General features: G+C 37.7%; 1 protein-coding gene across 1 annotated transcript in view; it reads left to right on the forward strand.

Moving 5' to 3' along the window:
- Window positions 1-18,891, forward strand: part of cacna1fa (calcium channel, voltage-dependent, L type, alpha 1F subunit a) — a 38,134-nt gene extending 19,243 nt beyond the window's left edge. The window contains exons 35-45 of the mRNA XM_022670637.2: window positions 1,954-2,050; window positions 2,343-2,445; window positions 2,720-2,821; window positions 2,991-3,115; window positions 4,922-5,038; window positions 6,380-6,603; window positions 12,780-13,109; window positions 14,272-14,717; window positions 14,879-14,991; window positions 16,298-16,615; window positions 17,495-18,891. Of these exons, the coding sequence (XP_022526358.2) occupies window positions 1,954-2,050; window positions 2,343-2,445; window positions 2,720-2,821; window positions 2,991-3,115; window positions 4,922-5,038; window positions 6,380-6,603; window positions 12,780-13,109; window positions 14,272-14,717; window positions 14,879-14,991; window positions 16,298-16,615; window positions 17,495-17,704 (2,185 nt within the window). The 3' untranslated portion in view covers window positions 17,705-18,891. The remainder of the gene's footprint in view (window positions 1-1,953; window positions 2,051-2,342; window positions 2,446-2,719; window positions 2,822-2,990; window positions 3,116-4,921; window positions 5,039-6,379; window positions 6,604-12,779; window positions 13,110-14,271; window positions 14,718-14,878; window positions 14,992-16,297; window positions 16,616-17,494) is intronic.
- Window positions 18,892-19,301: the final 410 nt, after the last annotated feature.

The following is a 19,301-nucleotide window of genomic DNA, read 5'->3' on the forward strand; positions in this document are numbered from 1 at the left end:
TTTTTTTATTATTTATTTTGTTATGTGCACACTGCTGCTACCAAAAAAGCCACTAGATGGCATTACAAATATATCTTAATTAAATTATTTAAATTTGACCATTAGTGCCTAATGTATTACAGATCACTTTTCATCACTTATATCAAGCACACCTTTTGAAATAAGATATTGTAAATTTAATTAATCAAACCAATGACTGACCATAGACTAATCTAAAACTGGCAGAGACCTCTCTGCTGTGAAAAAAAAAAGAAAAAAGAAAATCGAGAATTGAATCGTGACCATAAAATCGGAAATAAAATCGAATCGAGGATTTAGAGAATCGTGACACCCCTAATCTAAACAATTAATTAATTCATTTAATTCAATTAAATTGTTCAGATTCATGTCACATGCTCACGTATTCAATCTAGGATCACATATCTACCTAACCTTTCTATCTACCTAACCTACAGCTGTCAACTCTCACATTAGATTAGATCACTAGACTGTCCAACTGCAAAAGCAGAACTGAAGACAACAAGACTCACATTAGAAAAAGAGTGCAACTTTCATCTTATTCAAAAAACTTGTTTAAAGTATAAGGTGTTAAAACGTACATCCAGCTACTGTTTGTTTAAATTCAGCAAAACTTTTTAAAAGATGTTATTATCTATCACAATAAAGTGTAAAAAATGGTGTGTTCAGTTCTTAATCATAATGCAGAAACTATTGTGAATTATTTGGTTACTGTTCAAGGCCCTGTTTCCCAAAAGCATCTTAGCGTTAGGAACATCTTAACATGAAGAGAAAGTGCTTAGTATGAAGCTCGCTCGACCATCTAAAAATTATCTTAGTGCTAAGAACCTTTTGGGAAACCGACTCCAGTTTAATTTTATTTTGTAAACTCTCTCAGGGTATTTTTGGGGGCCTGTGAAGCTAATAGAAAAAATTACACTAATGTAGTTATTAGAATAGCGAACAGCGGTATGGGTTACTTCTTTTAACGGATAAAAAAGATGATCATCAGTCTGTATTGTACAACAATATACAACTCTGGAAAAAAAATAAAAGACAACTAAAAATGATGAGTTTCTTTGATTTTACCAAATTGAAAACCTCTGTAATATAATCAAGAGGAATATGGATGATCACAAGCCATCAAACCAAGCTAAACTGCTTGAATTTTTGCACCAGGAGTGGCATAAAGTTATCTAAAAGCAGTGTGTAAGACTGGTGAAGGAGAACATGCCAAGATGCATGAAAACTGTGATTAAAAACCAGGGTTATTCCACCAAATGTTGATTTCTGAACTCTTAAAACTTTATGAATATGAACTTGTTTTCTTTGCATCATTTGAGGTCTGAAAGCTCTGCATCTTTTTTTATTGTATTTTTTCATTTTCTGCAAATAAATGCTTTAAATGACAATATTTTTATTTGGATTTTGGGAGAACAACGTTCATTTTACTCAACAATATACTTATAAACAGCAAAATCAGAGAAACTGGTTTAGAAACTAAAGTGGTCTCTTAATATGTATATACAGTGTAAATGTTCAGATGACAAAAGCAACAGAAAAAAGGCTGAAGATGGGCTGAACTTTTTGTCCAACCTCTCGCATTGTCAGCTCATGTTTGATGACATGATCAACTAAGTTTTTCTTTGCATTATTAAGTTCTGCATCTTTTTTGTTATTTCAGCCATTTCTAATGTTTTGCAAGTAAATGCTCTATATGACAATATTTGTGTTTGGAATTTGCATGAAATGTTGTCTGTAGTTTATAGAATAAAACAACAATGTTTATTTTACTCAAACATAAATGTATTAATAACAAATTCAGAGAAATTGATTCAGAAACTGAAGTGGTCTCTTTTTTTGTCCAGAGCTGTATGCTTTAATAAACACATTCAAAGTTAGATTCAAAGATAGATATTTTTTATATTGTGACAGCATTGTTTATGTTTATTGCAGAGGAAGGATAAAGCACTTGGAGGTTGTGACCATGCTGCGCAGAATTCAACCGCCACTGGGCTTTGGCAAACTCTGTCCCCATCGAGTAGCCTGCAGGGTGAGCAGTACTGTCTATTTACAGTTCTGTCTAAAAAGACTGTATACTAATACTACTACAGTTTTACATAGAACTGTAGTTTACTTTGTACAAATGGGTTATCCAGTGTGTGTGTGAGTGTGTGTACCAAAGCTGCAGTTGTGTGAGAGACCCGGCAGGCAGCTGACACACTCACTCTGTCAACAGTATTTAACTCTCAGTGTCCTCCCCCTGCCTCAGCAATCCTATTAAAATCTCTCTCTTTCTCTCTCTCTGTCTCTCTCTCTCTCTCTCCATCCCATAATTCCTTCAGAGGCTGGTTGCTATGAACGTGCCGCTTCATCCTGATGGCACAGTGTCCTTCAACGCTACCTTGTTCGCTCTCGTCAGGAATTCGCTCAAGATTAAAACTGAAGGTCAGCAGTTTAGTCTCACACACACATAAAACACAAACACACACACACACCAAACACACACACTCGTACCTTTTAACTGCACATACAACAACATGGTATACAGCTAAAAAAATCACAATAACAAGACATTAAAATTAATGTTGCACACCTGGCCAAACAACAGGCACATGAAACATTAAAGCAGATCATTAACGTTGAATAACCTTGGTTTTGTATGATTGATTTAACCGCGTAATTGAATTTGTGCTTGGTTTTAATGCACACTTTCCCTCAGGACCAATTGACCAGGAAAATGAAGAGCTGAGAGTCATTATTAAGAAGATCTGGAAGCGCACCAAGCCTAAGCTCTTAGATGAAGTTATACCTCCCCCTGCAGGTACAAAAAAATACATATACGACTCACTGTGCACCAGCTCAGTAACTTTCTCACGCACGCTCTACAACCCATTAAACTTGAATGTAAAGATTTTAGCATCATGTGGGTGTATATCGTGGACTTTCTGCACATCTGTGCCTTACTGTGCTCTTTAATTTGTGCAATCTAGGAGATGAAGTGACTGCTGGAAAGTTCTACGCCAGCTTCCTGATCCAGGATTACTTCAAGAAGTACCGTAAGAGGAAGGAGAAGGAGAAGAAGAAGAGAGGAAAGGACAAGTCAGCCTCGCTCCAGGTGCGCAGTGTGCTTAGTCTGCCTTGAGTATTAAAATTTTTTCCAACTGCTAAAACACAATTTTGTTAAATAGGATGGCTTATTCAAAAAACTATAAAAGTGCAAAAATAAATAAATAAATAAATAAATAAATAACACACACCCCACCATCACTGAGTTTTCATCAAGGACTGGATTTGCAAAGAAGCTCAAATTGGCAGGAAAACAACGAACCTGGCAACTCTGTTCAGCGTTGAGCTGCTAGGGATACTGCAAAATACCTCAAATATCCTGTGCAAAGTAAATCACCACGAACAAAACTACATAGAGCATTATCAACATCAAACTTTTACACCAAATAGCTTCATTCACACTTCATTCATATTACCAGATTTGTGTCTAACCAAACCAACTACACACTGTTGGGCATGGTGAAAAGTGTTCTCATCTTTAGTAAGCTTTGCCATAATACTGAAACAAATAAAACTATAGACAATTCTTCAGATTGTTCACATACACAATAATATTTGCACATGCACACTCATGGTATTTTTTTTCAACAAACAAGTCAGTGCAACATATTTACATGTTTACATAAATATACAGCTCTGGAAAAAATACGAGACAACTTAAAAATTTGTTTCTTTGATTCTTACCAAATTGAAAACCTCTGGAATATAATTAAGAGAAAGATGGATGATCACAAGCCATCAAACCAAGCTGAACTGCTTGAATTTTTGCACCAGGAGTGGAATAAAGCTATCCAAAAGCAGTGTGTAAGACTGGTGGAGGAGAACATGCCAAGATGCATAAAAACTGTGATTAAAAACCAGAGTTATCCCACCAAATATTGATTACTGAACTCTTAAAACTTTATGAATATGAACTTGTTTTCTTTGCATCATTTGAGGTCTGAAAGCTCTGCATCTTTTTTATTGTATTTTTTTCATTTTCTGCAAATAAATGCTTTAAATGACAATATTTTTATTTGGATTTTGGGAGAAGTGTTGTCAGTAGTTTATAGAATAAAACAACAACGTTCATTTTACTCAACAATATACTTATAAACAGCAAAATCAGAGAAACTGGTTTAGAAACTAAAGTGGTCTCTTAATATGTATATACAGTGTAAATGTTCAGATGACAAAAGCAACAGAAAAAAGGCTGAAGATGGGCTGAACTTTTTGTCCAACCTCTCGCATTGTCAGCTCATGTTTGATGACAAGATCAACTAAGTTTGATTTGCTTTCATTTGAAAGTTGAACTCTGATACTAGCTCTTTCCTTCCCTCTCACTTTTCCTCCTCCTCTCATTCTCCACCTCTCTCTTTCTCTCTCTGTTGTATTTTCCACTGGTATTGTAAGAAAGAATCTTACCTGTGGTCTTTTTATTGTGCTTAATTCCAGTTTGAAGTGATTGAATTAACCATTGAGGTGTTTGGCCAGATGGCACATATATTGGCCAATTAGCCCATGTTGTGTCATTTTGAATGGCAGTGTTTTAATATAGAAAAAGTGACATTGTTGTGTCCTATGCAGAGAACAGTGCATTTTGAAAGTGCCATTTTTAATTGCAAAATGTGTGTAAAGAGTTTTGGAGACTTTGTGAAGAGTTTATACGCTCTTGGTATACGTTTAAATAATTGGGCTACGCATGTTATTTAGTGTGTTAGCAATTGGGAAAAACAATAACGTGTTCAAATAAATCTAAATCACTCAGCTTTCACTAGTTCTTCATTGTGTGAATCACTACAGGTTCAATATAGGTGTAAAAAGACTGTAGGTGTTCTTTATCTTTACGTACTTGTTTCTGATGCTGCTGCCGCAGGCCGGGCTGCGGACCCTGCAGGATCTGGCCCCAGAGATGCGACTGGCCATGGAGATGGAGGAAGGTCAGGAGGAGGGGTATGAGGGTGAGATGATGGAAGACGAGGAGTACTTTAGGGTGAGTAGTATTTTTCAGCATTTTTTCCATTGTTTAAAGAAATGTTAGATGAAATATCAGTATGATAAGTCTAAATGTACAGTATACAGCTTTTAGAATGGAGGGTTGATTTCTGAATATCAGATTTTTCTATAATTTGTTTTGAAGAAAAAAAAAAAAACAGGAATTTATTTTTATTGTGGTTCAGACCTGTGTTGCAACCAGTGTTACCAGAATCATTTCACTGGTTACTGTTTTTTGTATATGAAGTATGACGCTAAATATGACAAGTTTCAAGTGTTTTGTCAGGCTGTGTAATACTTATTATGTCTGCAGCATAGTATCATAATTAGGGCTGAAACTAATGATTATTATGATAATTGATTAATCTATTATTAATTGAATAAAAGGGAAATATATGTAGTATATTTGACCAGATATTGGTCAGATATGAAAGATTTTAGAGAACTAAAGTTTTAATTGTATAAGCAACACACAACCTACCATTATTAAAAAATGTTAGTGTTTACATTAAAAAATAAAAATCTGATATTAATTGTTTTATTATCATTATTGGTATTTAATACCACAACAACAGTGTATGTAATGTAAATATACACTTGGCTGTGATTCTCAAACACTACCACGCAACGTCAAGGTCAGAAAAGGCACCAAAAAAAGGCTTTAAATTTATTATTTAAAAATGTTTGGATTTATTGTTTTACACTGGATGCAGCTTGATAACTCCCACTGCATTTAAGGTGGAATGGAAAACTCACTAAATGTGAGTGAAATATAAATTTACTTAAAATGAAATCTTGTTTAACTTAAATAAATAAATAAATTAATTAAATAAATTCATGCAGACAGTTCATATTGTAAACTGCTTAACACAAACAATTGCTGGTTGTTATTAGCTAACTAATAAAATTAATAGCAATATGTGAAAAAACGTAAAAGTCTAGTATGATTCACAGTTCTAATGTTTTTTTTTTATGATAATAGACCAAAAGTATAAACAAAAGAATTTTCCTAATGACGTTCATTTCCATCCGATTAAAAAACACTCCAGCGCATGTAAAGTCATAATTACAACCTCCAGCTGCGTAAGTAGGAATTTCAGAGGACTTGAAGGCAGCATGACATTAACTTGAATTAAAACTACAGCTTGTTTTGGAACTGCTGGTGGAGTTCCCATATTTAAGGTGAAATTTAAGGTGGAAGGGAAATTTTTATAGCTAATTATTCGATGTAAATTATAGATTCAACATCTAAATTGTAGCTTCCCTAATCATAATCATTGAAATACATGTGATACATTAATTCTTGCTGTGATTTTTTGGTTTCTTATATCTGCTGCAGAGTGACAGTGTGTTCAGCGATGCGGCGTCAATGTCCACCCCGGGGGGCACACCTCTCCCCATGCACATGGACGATGTGATGGTCAGCATGGAGCCACCACCCAGATTCCACCGTGGGACTCTGATGCTGGAGGAGGCTCTGGATGACTCGAGGCCGGGCTCGGCTCTCTCAGATAATGAGGTGGTGATGAGGCAGCCAATGAGGCGCTCGCCCATGCCCAGAAGGTGGGCTGCCAGTCACTACAAAATCAACTCACTCTCTACACTGTGGGCACTAAATATCGGCTCAAGGCAAGCACAGTAACTACATGGAGAATCGAAGGAGCAGAGGCCTTCCAATTAGAGGCTAGCCTTCAAAATTAGCTGCTAACTCGAATTAGCATCATTTTGCTTTGCAATATTAATATGTCATCCAAAAATGCTAACGTTGCTAATAAGTGTGTAAAACCGGTGAGAACTGGTTAGCATTTGCTGATAAAGTCATGCTAGCTGCAGATCCACACTGGTTTTGTTGTTGTTGTTAGTAATGTTAGCATTTCTGGGTTATATATTTCTTTAAAGCTGAGATTTGAGCTGAGAGTTGCTGTGTTGAAGAGTAAATTTGGGAACAAAATCCAGATTTTTTATTTACAACAAAAATCTGGAATTGTGCAACATGTAAATGATCTCAACACTGTCAGCCCCTCAATAGCTCTTTACAGCTTTAAGATTTTTTAAAGTCAAACTTAACCAGCTGGGCAATTTTTGGGCAATATTTTTTTATAAAAAAAAAGGTATAAAACTTTTAACTGCTGTAATAAGTAGCTATATCCGCTAAAATTAATCAATAATCACACCAGTACCTGCACAGGATGCTACTAGAGCTGCTATTTAGATACTAAAAGTATGTTATATGGTGGCAACTTGGGCTGCAGGAAATCATATCAGCGTTTTCTGTGTATTATGCATAAGAAAGCGTTTGAAGAGACATTTGGGGAGTATTTTGCAAATGGATTTCATATAGAATTGATAAATACAGGCACGCTTAGTGCATCTGTTCAGGTTACCTATAAATTTAAGGGGAATTAAAACCAGCTGCACTACTAAGATGCCACCATTCGCTTTTTTACTGGTACTGGAATGCATTTTCTGTAAAAGCACTGTGAACAGAGGAGCTATACATTTTTTTTCACAACTTTGCTGGTAATCCACCTTAAAAAAGCAGAGTGCAGAAAGCTAGGTCATTCCAAACTATCGAGTTTTAAAAATATATTGAGGTCTGTTGATCTTTACTGGGTTAATGCCATGTTAACTAGTGAAAATTAGTTTTTGCCTTTACCTTTAATCTCTAAACAGTTAAAAATGTACTGATGGTGGCACAAAATGTCATATTAGCCTACCGTTTTTACCAAATTCACATGTCATAATCACATACAAATAATGGTAATATTTTATTAGTAATTCATTATTTTACCCAACAGATTACCACTCATTTCACCAGTATAAAACTTAAATATATATTGAAATACCCAGTGGTAAACATAAATTGCCATATGGCTAGCCGTTTTATATAGAATATATAAAATATATATTATATATATATATATACACTGCTCAAAAAAATAAAGGGAACACTCAAATAACACATCCTAGATCTGAATGAATGAAATATTCTCATTGAATACTTTGTTCTGTACAAAGTTGAATGTGCTGACAACAAAATCACACAAAAATCATCAATGGAAATCAAATTTATTAACCAATGGAGGCCTGGATTTGGAGCCACACACAAAATTAAAGTGAAAAAGCACACTACAGGCTGATCCAACTTTAATGTAATGTCCTTAAAACAAGTCAAAATGAGGCTCAGTATTGTGTGTGGCCTCCACGTGCCTGTATGACCTCCCTACAACGCCTGGGCATGCTCCTGATGAGGTGGCGGATGGATCTCCTCCCAGACCTGGACTAAAGCATCCGCCAACTCCTGGACAGTCTGTGGTGCAACGTGACGTTGGTGGATGGAGCGAGACATGATGTCCCAGATGTGCTCAATCGGATTCAGGTCTGGGGAACGGGCGGGCCAGTCCATAGCTTCAATGCCTTCATCTTGCAGGAACTGCTGACACACTCCAGCCACATGAGGTCTAGCATTGTCCTGCATTAGGAGGAACCCAGGGCCAACCGCACCAGCATACGGTCTCACAAGGGGTCTGAGGATCTCATCTCGGTACCTAATGGCAGTCAGGCTACCTCTGGTGAGCACGTGGAGGGCTGTGCGGCCCTCCAAAGAAATGCCACCCCACACCATTACTGACCCACTGCCAAACCGGTCATGCTGAAGGATGTTGCAGGCAGCAGACCGCTCTCCACGGCGTCTCCAGACTCTGTCACGTCTGTCATGTGCTCAGTGTGAACCTGCTTTCATCTGTGAAGAGCACAAGGTGCCAGTGGCGAATTTGCCAATCCTGGTGTTCTCTGGCAAATGCCAAGCATCCTGCACGGTGTTGGGCTGTGAGCACAACCCCCATCTGTGGACGTCGGGCCCTCATACCATCCTCATGGAGTCGGTTTCTAACCGTTTGTGCAGACACATGCACATTTGTGGCCTGCTGGAGGTCATTTTGCAGGGCTCTGGCAGTGCTCCTCCTGTTCCTTCTTGCACAAAGGCGGAGGTAGCGGTCCTGCTGCTGGGTTGTTGCCCTCCTACGGCCTCCTCCACGTCTCCTGGTGTACTGGCCTGTCCCCTGGTAGCGCCTCCAGCCTCTGGACACTACGCTGACAGACACAGCAAACCTTCTTGCCACAGCTCGCATTGATATGCCATCCTGGATGAGCTGCACTACCTGAGCCACTTGTGTGGGTTGTAGAGTCCGTCTCATGCTACCACGAGTGTGAAAGCACCACCAACATTCAAAACTGACCAAAACATCAGCCAGACAGCATAGGTTCTGAGAAGTGGTCTGTGGTCCCCACCTGCAGAACCACTCCTTTATTGAGTGTGTCTTGCTAATTGCCAATAATTTCCACCTGTTGTCTATTCCATTTGCACAACAGCACTTGAAATTGATTGTCAATCAGTGTTGCTTCCTAAGTGGACAGTTTAATTTCACAGAAGTTTGATTTACTTGGAGTTATATTGTGTTATTTGAGTGTTCCCTTTATTTTTTTGAGCAGTGTGTATATATATATATATATATATATATATATATATATATATATATATATATATATATATATATATATGATAAATATATAGAATCAAAGTTCTCTACTGGTGGAATATGCACTAACTTGTAAGCTTGGTAGCTAGGCTAATGTAATTAACAAGCTGTTTTATATCTAAAGACGTTTTATGTCTTGATTCTCTACTGAAGAAATGGACTCTAATGTGTTAGTTAGTTCTGTTGACAGAATATCACAAAACGGAATAATCACAAAAAAACCCACATAAAAACATTAAAAACAGTGGGTGTGTGAATGCGATTAGCATAGCTCAACAGAATACCCTGGCTAAGACTAAGAAGCTAACCTGGCTAAGACGTGGGTAATGCTTATATGTAGACACTGCCAATACATGTTGTAATCACATTACAAACTAGTTTATTTATATACAAAAACATCTCTATCATCATATGACATGCATTTATGACATTTTGTCAAAAATAGGAAGCTACAGTAAATAAATAAATAAATAAATGAGAAACTACTGTCCCCATGTGAGGACATAATGTTGTGCAAAACTACTTTTTTTTTTTTTTACATCTTAAGTTTTAATAATCGCAAAAAGCTAAGACAAATTCAAAATGCACACCAAGCAAAAGTCCGGGTCTCAGGAGATTAAACATTAAAACAAGTATATATGGGACAACATGCTTTGAAGCTTTTATAAAGTTTACATGAATTAATGTTTACACACAGAATGAAATTACATCTCTGGAAAAAAATAAAAGATCACTTATTAATCATACGTTTATTTGATGTTACCAAATTGAAAACCTCTGGAATATAATCAAGGGGAAGATGGATGATCACAAGCCATCAAACCAAGCTGAACTGCTTGAATTTTTGCACCAGGAGTGGCATAAAGTTATCCAAAAGCAGTGTGTAAGACTGGTGGAGGAGAACATGCCAAGATGCATAAAAACCAGGATTATTCCACCAAATATTGATTTTTTGAGCTCTTAAAACTTTATAAATATGAACTTGTTTTCTTTGCATTATTTAATGTCTAAAAGTTTTGCATTTCAGCCATTTCTCATTTTCTGCCAATAAATGCTCCAAATGACAATATTTTTATTTGGAATTTGGGGGAAATGTTTTCCGTATAAACATATACCTATAAATTGCAAAATCAGAGAAACTGATTCAGTGGTCTCTAATTTTTTTCCAGAACTGTATATTTCTACAAAAGTCAACATTCAGTTTTTCATCATGTTGGCCTTTTAAAATACACCTTAATTTAGCAAAATATGGTACTAGGCTTGAGGACCATACAATATTATTTTAAAAACAGCAGTGAATAGTTGTTAAGTACAAGGAAAGGGAGGGGATTTCACAAAGCAGTTTTCCCCGTAAGTTGTACAGTATTACTGATTGTCCATTAATACAGTTCCGAACCCTTTAGAATAATTAAAAGTTTCAGATTGTGACTAGCATGCTTTGTGAAGTTCCCAAATTTTCCTCAAATGTTTGTCATTCAAACATGGAACCCTCCCATGAACTGCCCTGATTGGTCATGTGTGGTTGGAATAATGTGAAGTAATATTCTTGAAAAAGGTATAGAGGGTATGCATTGACGTCATGTTCCTGTTGGAACACAGTCCTGTATTTTGACTAAAACTCTATCTGTATGGGAGTAGTTTCTCAGGTTGACATCTGTAAAAATATTTCACACTTCTACAACTCTTGCATCTTGACTGCAATTGAAAAAACGGGAGGACCAGTGAGTTTTTCTTGGCTTTCTCGGTCAAATGTCATCGCATTATCACGTGACTAATTGGTTCAGTAGCTCCTCCATTTCCACTCGCTGTTGTGTTTATGTGGATCTCCATGGAAACGCTTGCCCAAAGTGTAATTACGGTGCGTGGGCGTGGACAAATGTCTATTTTATTCAACTCGAGATGACGAAACTCATAGATGTGAGTCCGGACAGGACTAAAATTACCGGAGGACCACAGAGTTCAGCGAAAAACAGTAGTTAATTCAGCCTGTAATTTTCTCAGAGGACGTCTGAAAAAAACACATACATGGTTGATCTGGATGCAAATGAAATCACAGAGGACCCCCTGAGAAACTAATCCCATCGGGATAGGGTTTTAGTGGCACAGTACTCTTCACCATGGCTGTGTGTCTCAGGGGAAACAGGCAAATCAAAGTGTTAAACTCACAAGCAATTTTAAGCCTGATTTAAAGTACAGCTGAGCTTAATAGTGATCCATCATAGAAAAACAAATAAGCGTTGGTCGATATGTGGTCAGAAATCAGGTTTGCTGGCATTTTATGTATCTGATTTTAACACTGAGGAAATACATTAGGCCAGTGATTCTCAATCCTGTTCCAGGAGTACCACTCTCCTGCAGATTTTAATGTCTTCCTGCTGTTACACACTCAGATCACCAAAACAAGGGCAAGCCAGTTAGTTCATTAATTGGATCAGATGAGTGTAATTAGTATAAACTCTAAAACCTGCAGGGCAGCGCTGCTCCAGAACCGGGAATGAGGCACAACCTGAAAAAGACACATTTTGATGCCTGGATTTCAGTTAGTTCTATAAATCTTAGCAGTCCATTTCCTTGTCATTTCTTTATCTTTCAGCAGCCAATAAAGTAATACCTCAGAACAGAATCTCTAATTCACACTAAACACTAATGCTGTCACTCAGTCTTTCTTTTGCCCCTCAGTGGGCTTAATAGCAGTGACTCCGCCCCAGTCGTGATGTCACATGCATACCCTCTATTAAGTGAAATCTCCACCATCATGTTTATGTGCCTAAATATTCCTTTTAATGTAGAATTTTTTTAGGAGAAGTCCTAAATAGTTCTCCTTACACATAAACATTCAATCATGAAGTATCTTTAGATTAGATAACAAAACCCTTTTGCCTCTTTGGTCTGAACACAGCTGAAGACTATATATATATCCTGACATATACCTTTCCTGTGTTTCATGTCTGGTTCCTGTGTATTGGAGTCTCTGCCCAATCCAGGGGTCTCTACCTCAGTTTATGGTGGGCCTCAGCTCTGCAAAGATTAGCGTTTTCCCTCTTCTAGCCTTCTGAATTCAGCTCATTTCAGTGAAGGCCTTGCTGATTAGCTAATGAGATGAATCAGAAATGTTTAATGGGGGAAAATGCTGAACTGCTGCACTGCTCAGGCCCACCAGGACTGTAGTCTGACATGTGGGACTTAACCTCTATTCTTTAGGCCTTCCAGTTCTGAGCCTCCACCTGCTACAGAAGGAGCCACGCAGGGTGCAGCAGTTGCCAGTGAAGGAGGAGCAGTTGCTGGAGGAGGAGTGGCTGGAGTAGGGGTTGTCGGAGGAGGAGAAGGAGGAGTAGTTGCTGGAGGTGTTGTCGCTGGAGGTGTAGTCGCTGGAGGAGCAGTTTCTGGAGGAGGAGTTGTTTCTGGAGGTGGAGTAGGAGTTGTCGGTGGAGGAGTAGCGCAGGTGTCAGTAGGAGAAGCACCAGTGATGATTGCAGCAGAACAGAGTCACATCAATGTGCAGGAGACTGTGAGCACAGTGCAACATGATAGGTGAGGAGATCTGTCAGTCTACACACTCCCATACTAGTTGCCATAATAGAGAGAATGAGATAAGATCTCACATGGCTTTTTTTTTGGCACTTTTGAATACATCACATAGAGTTGAGCAATATATCATATATATATATATATATATATATATATATATATATATATATATATATATATATATATATATATATATATATATATATATTGAACAATTCAAAACTGTTTCATACACAATTTCAAAAATTAACATATTGTAATATTGTAAGGGCTCTGCCTGAATACAATTCTATTTAAAAAAAAGGTTGATTTCATGAGGGATGACACTCAACAGTGTACAGTTTTGTACAAATTATATCTTAGAAACATTGTAATTAGCAAAAGAGCAGCATGTCAACTTTCTTTCATCATCTCAACATAACAACATAATCCAGTGCAGTTTACTGAGTCAGTGAAATTCCATGAAAAGTCAACCTATATTATTTAAAACAAGTTCCTGTTCATAAAGTTTTAAGAGTTCAGAAATCAATATTTCGTGGAATAATTCTCCTCCACTAGTCTTACACACTGCTTTTGGATAACTTAATGTCACTCCTGGTGCAAAAATTCAAGCAGTTCAGCGTTAATTTGGTAAAATCCGAGAAACTCGTAGTTTTTAAGTGGTCTCTTATTTTCTTTTCCAGAGCTGTAGATACTTGCTACTTATATATGCAGTCATATTTCCCAGCCCTACCATTACACATGCAATTTCATCAGATCAACTTGGGTTGCCCCACTAGGGGACTTACTACTATTGGACAGTACAATATGCTTAACATCACTGCTGTAAATAAAAATCACACTATGAGCATCCCCCTGTGGACAGCTATAAACATGCATTTTTGGACAAGCTAAGATATACAGAGATAGAACTGGCATATAAACAGAAAAAATAAAAAAATCTGTCCTGTTGGGTCAAGTACTATAAAAAGATTTTACACAAATGTAACTGTTGCAAAAGGTTTTACTACAGCTTCACTAAAGTTCTACATAAGGTTCTACATCCATTTTTTGAATTTGACCACTAAAATATCTGTTATATCACTGCGTAAAGTTAAGGTTCCAGTTACTTATGGAAATAAAACAGCAGAAATATTATCTAATGTGTAAATCCTCTCTTCTACAGACAATGTTCTCGAGAGCAGACCACACCCTCTCCTGCCCCCAGTGTCGCTAATGGCAGTGTGACCCCAGTACAGCCAGTTAATGTGGCCCCAGCTAGCAATGCCTCCCAGGGAAATGGGCAACCTGTAAGCGGCTACAACGACGGGGCCGCCTACTCTGGAAATGGCTACAACGGGGCTGCCTACCCTGGAAATGGCTACAATGGCACCCCTTACCCTGGAAATGGCTACAACAGGACACCGTACCCTGGCAATGGCTACAGTGAGAATTCTTACCCTTCAAATGGCTACAATGGGAATGGGAATGCTTGCCAAAGCAGCAGTTACTCTGGGAACGGTTACTCCAGCAATGGTTACAGTGCACACAGCGGTAACGGGTACAACGGCAATGGACAGAATAGTAAAGGCTATCCAACTCAACGACGCCTCCTTCCTCCAACTCCATTGGGTGAGTATTTTGTCTTTTTTTTATTGCTTTATTTATTTTTTTTGCTTTGATTGCTGGTAATAAATAAACATATGTTATACACCCCAGTTAATTTAATCCAATAACTACATAGCAGTCATTTCTCCACTATTAAATATCTCTATTCGCTTTAACTGTGTTAGGACGGAAGCCAAATTTTACCATCCAGTGTTTGAGGAGACAAGACAGCATGGATGACATCCCTATTCCTGGCACTTATCACCAGAACTCACCTCCATGCAGAGCACAACCACAGGTAATGCTCCAGCTGCCATGTTTATTTTAGAAATACAGTAAGATTTTGGGTAATGTAAAGTTTTGCTGGCTTTCATAACTGGAAGGATGGTTGTAATGGTGTGTCCATTAAAACACAAAAGCATGAACAGACTTCAACTGATGGAATTCATTCACAGTGTCTTTCACAATGATGCAGAGCAGATATTAGATGCATAGATGGACAGTGAATAAAGCATGGATAAAGAAAGGTTGGATAAGGATGGAGTATGGGTTGGATGAATGGATGGATGAGGAAAGAATGTATGGATGGATAGATGGATGGATTGATGAGGAAAGGATGGATGGATGGGTGAGGAAAGGATGGATGGATGGATGAGGAAAGGAAAGGATGGATGGATGGATGGATGAGGAAAGGATGGATGGATGGATGGATAGATGGATGGATGGATGGATTGATGAAGGAAGAGAGGTGATGGATGGATGGATGGATGGATGGAAGAAGGTGCTGGATAGATGGTTTACCTACAAATAAACAAAAAATTGAGGATCATAAAACAATACAAACAGTGCAACAAAGGAACTACAAACCAAGTGAGCAAAACAAGGGAAACAGTCACAATCAATATGGACAAACTGATAAAATAATAGAAATAATAAAAACTTATACTAAACACACATCCAAGGATGTACAGTCCCTAATCCAAAAGGGTACAAATCCTCAGCCCATGCCAAACAGAGAGAGAAAAAAATGGCCGACAAGGACCTTATAAACCCTTGGCGCCAGCTTATCCTGCTGCAAAGGATTATGGTCTTTGTAGTCCTTTTTTTCACCTGCTCCCAAGGAACTTCCAACAGGTAATATAACATAATTGTACAATCTTATTATATTAGAATCAAAGACTTTAGTCATTTTCAGTTTTTATAGACATGTATCATTCTATATTCCATTTGACAGCCACATATGTAGATGCTGTAACACTACCTCCAACATGGCTGACAGATGATGTATCCTTCCAATCATAAGCCTTTCCTTGCCTCCTCCATATCGTTCTTTTTTCATCAGTCTAGTCTTATTTGTTTATGATTTTCTGGTACAAGTTAGCCCTGGTTTCATAGCAAAAAGAGAATATTTGTTAATCACTAAATATTAATGTTAAACCTTCTGATTTAGCTAAAATCTTAAAATGTACACTGCAATTATATTTTAAATATACTGTTGTGGTGCAATTTTTACACAAAATGCAATTTAAATTATATAGTTATTTTAATGCATGAGAATATGTCAACCTACTGCTCTATTGACATTATTGTTATACCTCTCACAGACTCAGAACAGTTACGACTCCCGGCGCAGCAGTGTGTCCTCAGCTTCGTCAGCCTCCTGGGCAAACAGCCAGGCGAAGAAGGGCCGTCTGCTCTACGCCCCCCTCATTCTGGTGGATGAGGCAGGGGGCACTCAGCCCATGTGGGGTGCAGCTGATGGCAGCTCCAGCCTGCCAGCCTCGGCCCGAGTTGGGTGGAACACTGGCCAAGGTGTTCCTGTGCCCCAGCAGCAGCAGCGGGCATACACCTCTCTCAGGGTGCCCTCCCAGCACAGCCCGGGCTACGTAGAAAAAGGAAGTGCTGAGAGCCTCGTGGAGTCGGTCAGTATATCTGCATTTAAATTTAAATGCAATGTAGAGTTTTACCTTACTTCAAAGTACATAATCAGGCATTACATAGGCAGTGTCCTACAACACCGAAATCTAATTACAGCTCTCAGCACTTCAATTTTTTGGATCAGTTGCTCTGATTTTGCTTATTATAGGTATATGTTTAAGCAAAATAACCATTGATTTTTTATTCTATGCAGAGCTTGAAAACAAGTTCATATTCATAAAGTTTTGACAGTTCAGAAATCTGTATGTGGGGGAATAACCCTGTTTTCATGCATCTTGGCTTGTTTGTCCTCCACCAGTCTTACACACTGCTTTTGGATAACTTTATGCCACTCCTGGTGCAAAAATTCAAGCAGTTTCGTTTGGATTGATGGCTTGTGATCGTCCCTTTCTCTTGATTATATTTATTATTATATTATGAGGTTTTCAATTTGGTGAATTCGAAGAAACTCATCATTTTTAAGTGGTCTTTTATTTTTTTCCAGAGCTGTATACAGATTACAAAGGTTTTAGGAAGACAGTGTGCCCAGGGATTAGATCAGCAGTTACCCAGTACACAGTTTAAGACAGTTTAGGTAATGTTTTATGGTTAAAGTTAGCTTTCTTAGATTTTCAATGGTGCGACAAAGTTAATGTAGCTACAAGTTAGCATTGTGCAGCTGCATTAGCTTTATAGCTCCAGTGTAAATCTACAGAAGTAAACTAAATTGTACTAAATGTCTAGGATTTCATATTGGCACATATCGGCTCATTTTAATAAACTAATTAAAAAACAGCAGGAAAGAGAATTGTTGAAATGTTTGTCTGAATTCTTATGATCTTATGCTTATCTTCATTTTGTTTCCTCTCACAAAATCACCTCAGATCCTGATATCCGAGGGCTTGGGTGTCTACGCCAAAGATCGAAAATTTGTAGATTTTGCAAAGCGTGAAATTGCCGATGCATGTCACATGACCCTGGATGAGATGGAGACGGCCGCGACTGACTTGTTAAATCGAAGCACAACAGGGCTGCCAGCTGGACGTTTTGAGGAAGACCTGTCTGATGAGATGAACTGTGTGATTTCCTACTAAGGGTTTTCAGTTTTGGAGAGTAAAAGAGAACACTGACAAAATGAGGTCGGGGGCATATTGAACACTAATGGAGCTGGATTCATTTACCACAGGAGGTTCTATAGTTTCACTGGTCATGAATATGACTATGGCTGATTTATGACATGTGACAAGTGTCTTTGTGAAAAACTGATCGGAGAGTGTTTATTTCTTCAAATTCCCAGCATCAGCCTGGATGGAACGGTCCAAGACATGCTCATTAACAGTAACAGTAACAACACGGTGCACTCCATGAAAAAGGCATTTGATGGAAGGAACTCTAGGTTTAGCCAGTTACTGAAGAGTGTTCACTTACAGATTTAAACTTCGGACATTACAGTACCTGTTCTAGTTAAACCAGTCAAGCTCAAATCAGGTCTATAGAGAATAAAGGCAGAGAAGGCAAGAAAGCTGGCTAAATGGATTGTTCATGCAGTTTTTGCTGATTAACTCCAGTGTTTCGGCTTGTTCTTGTTCTAAACTTCGACTCATAGCCCCTGTCATGTCTCCATTTGGATTGGATGTGAATTTAGATTTGAACTGGTAAAAAAAGTATGAGTGCACACTTAGGAAAACCTATGGGTGCAAATAATTACAAAGAAGAGGCCACTGGTCAATAAAACCATACAATACAGCTTCTTAACAGATGTTTTCAGATTTAAAAAAGTTTTCTGCATAGGCTGACCACTGCTTTATCTGGGTAAAGTGAAGTTGTAAGCAAATGTTATTATAAGCAGATATTATGTGCTGTGTAAGGTTTCCCAAATGCAGTGTTGCACTTTTTGTCAGACTTCATCTATTTATATAATCTGTTTTATCAGTTTATTCCCAAAGGCCCATGTTTCGTGCATTTACAATTTAGTATTCTTGCAACTGCTCTTTTTAAACAGTGCTAGTTGTCACGCTTTCAAAAGCAAACATACTCCCGTATAACAATCTATCAGTACATGTTCATATCAGTTATATTCACCCACAAAACAAAAAAATGTAATATTGCATCAGAAATCAGTGCCCAGATAAAGAATATTAACATTAATTCAGGACTTCAGAATATAAATATCTTTTTTGTACATATTTATTCTGGCACAAAATGTAAAAATAGCATTAGCTCTGTTCGTGTGACTGCTGATACTCCAGTGTATTGTGTAATAAACTGTACATTTTTTCTGAATGTCTAGATTTCTTTCACACACTTTTAAACTCTCCTACACATGGAACTTGTTTCTATTTAAATGTGATTATGAATTAGAAAAATGCCAAGAATAAGGGCAACGTAGCCTGTTGTAAACACCTGGATCTCAGAAGACACCTTGGCCTGTGCTGGTACAGTGCTTTTACAGTACAATATATTATCTGGGTGTGTTAAGATAAGAAATTGTAATGATAGAAAATGTGAACTTTCAAGTGGGAGAAAAGCTTTGCATTTTAGAGATACAAGTTTTCTCATTTCTCCATTCTAAGGGATGTCACATAAACATAGAGCTGGACAATATATCAATATGTTATCGTATTGGGATAAAGTTTCTCATTATATCGCCAATAAGCATTTTTTTTTGCAAATAACAATTTATTGGTTTCA

Source organism: Astyanax mexicanus, chromosome 12 (genome assembly GCF_023375975.1).
Source record: "Astyanax mexicanus isolate ESR-SI-001 chromosome 12, AstMex3_surface, whole genome shotgun sequence".
In the NCBI taxonomy this organism is placed as follows: Eukaryota; Metazoa; Chordata; class Actinopteri; order Characiformes; family Acestrorhamphidae; genus Astyanax; species Astyanax mexicanus.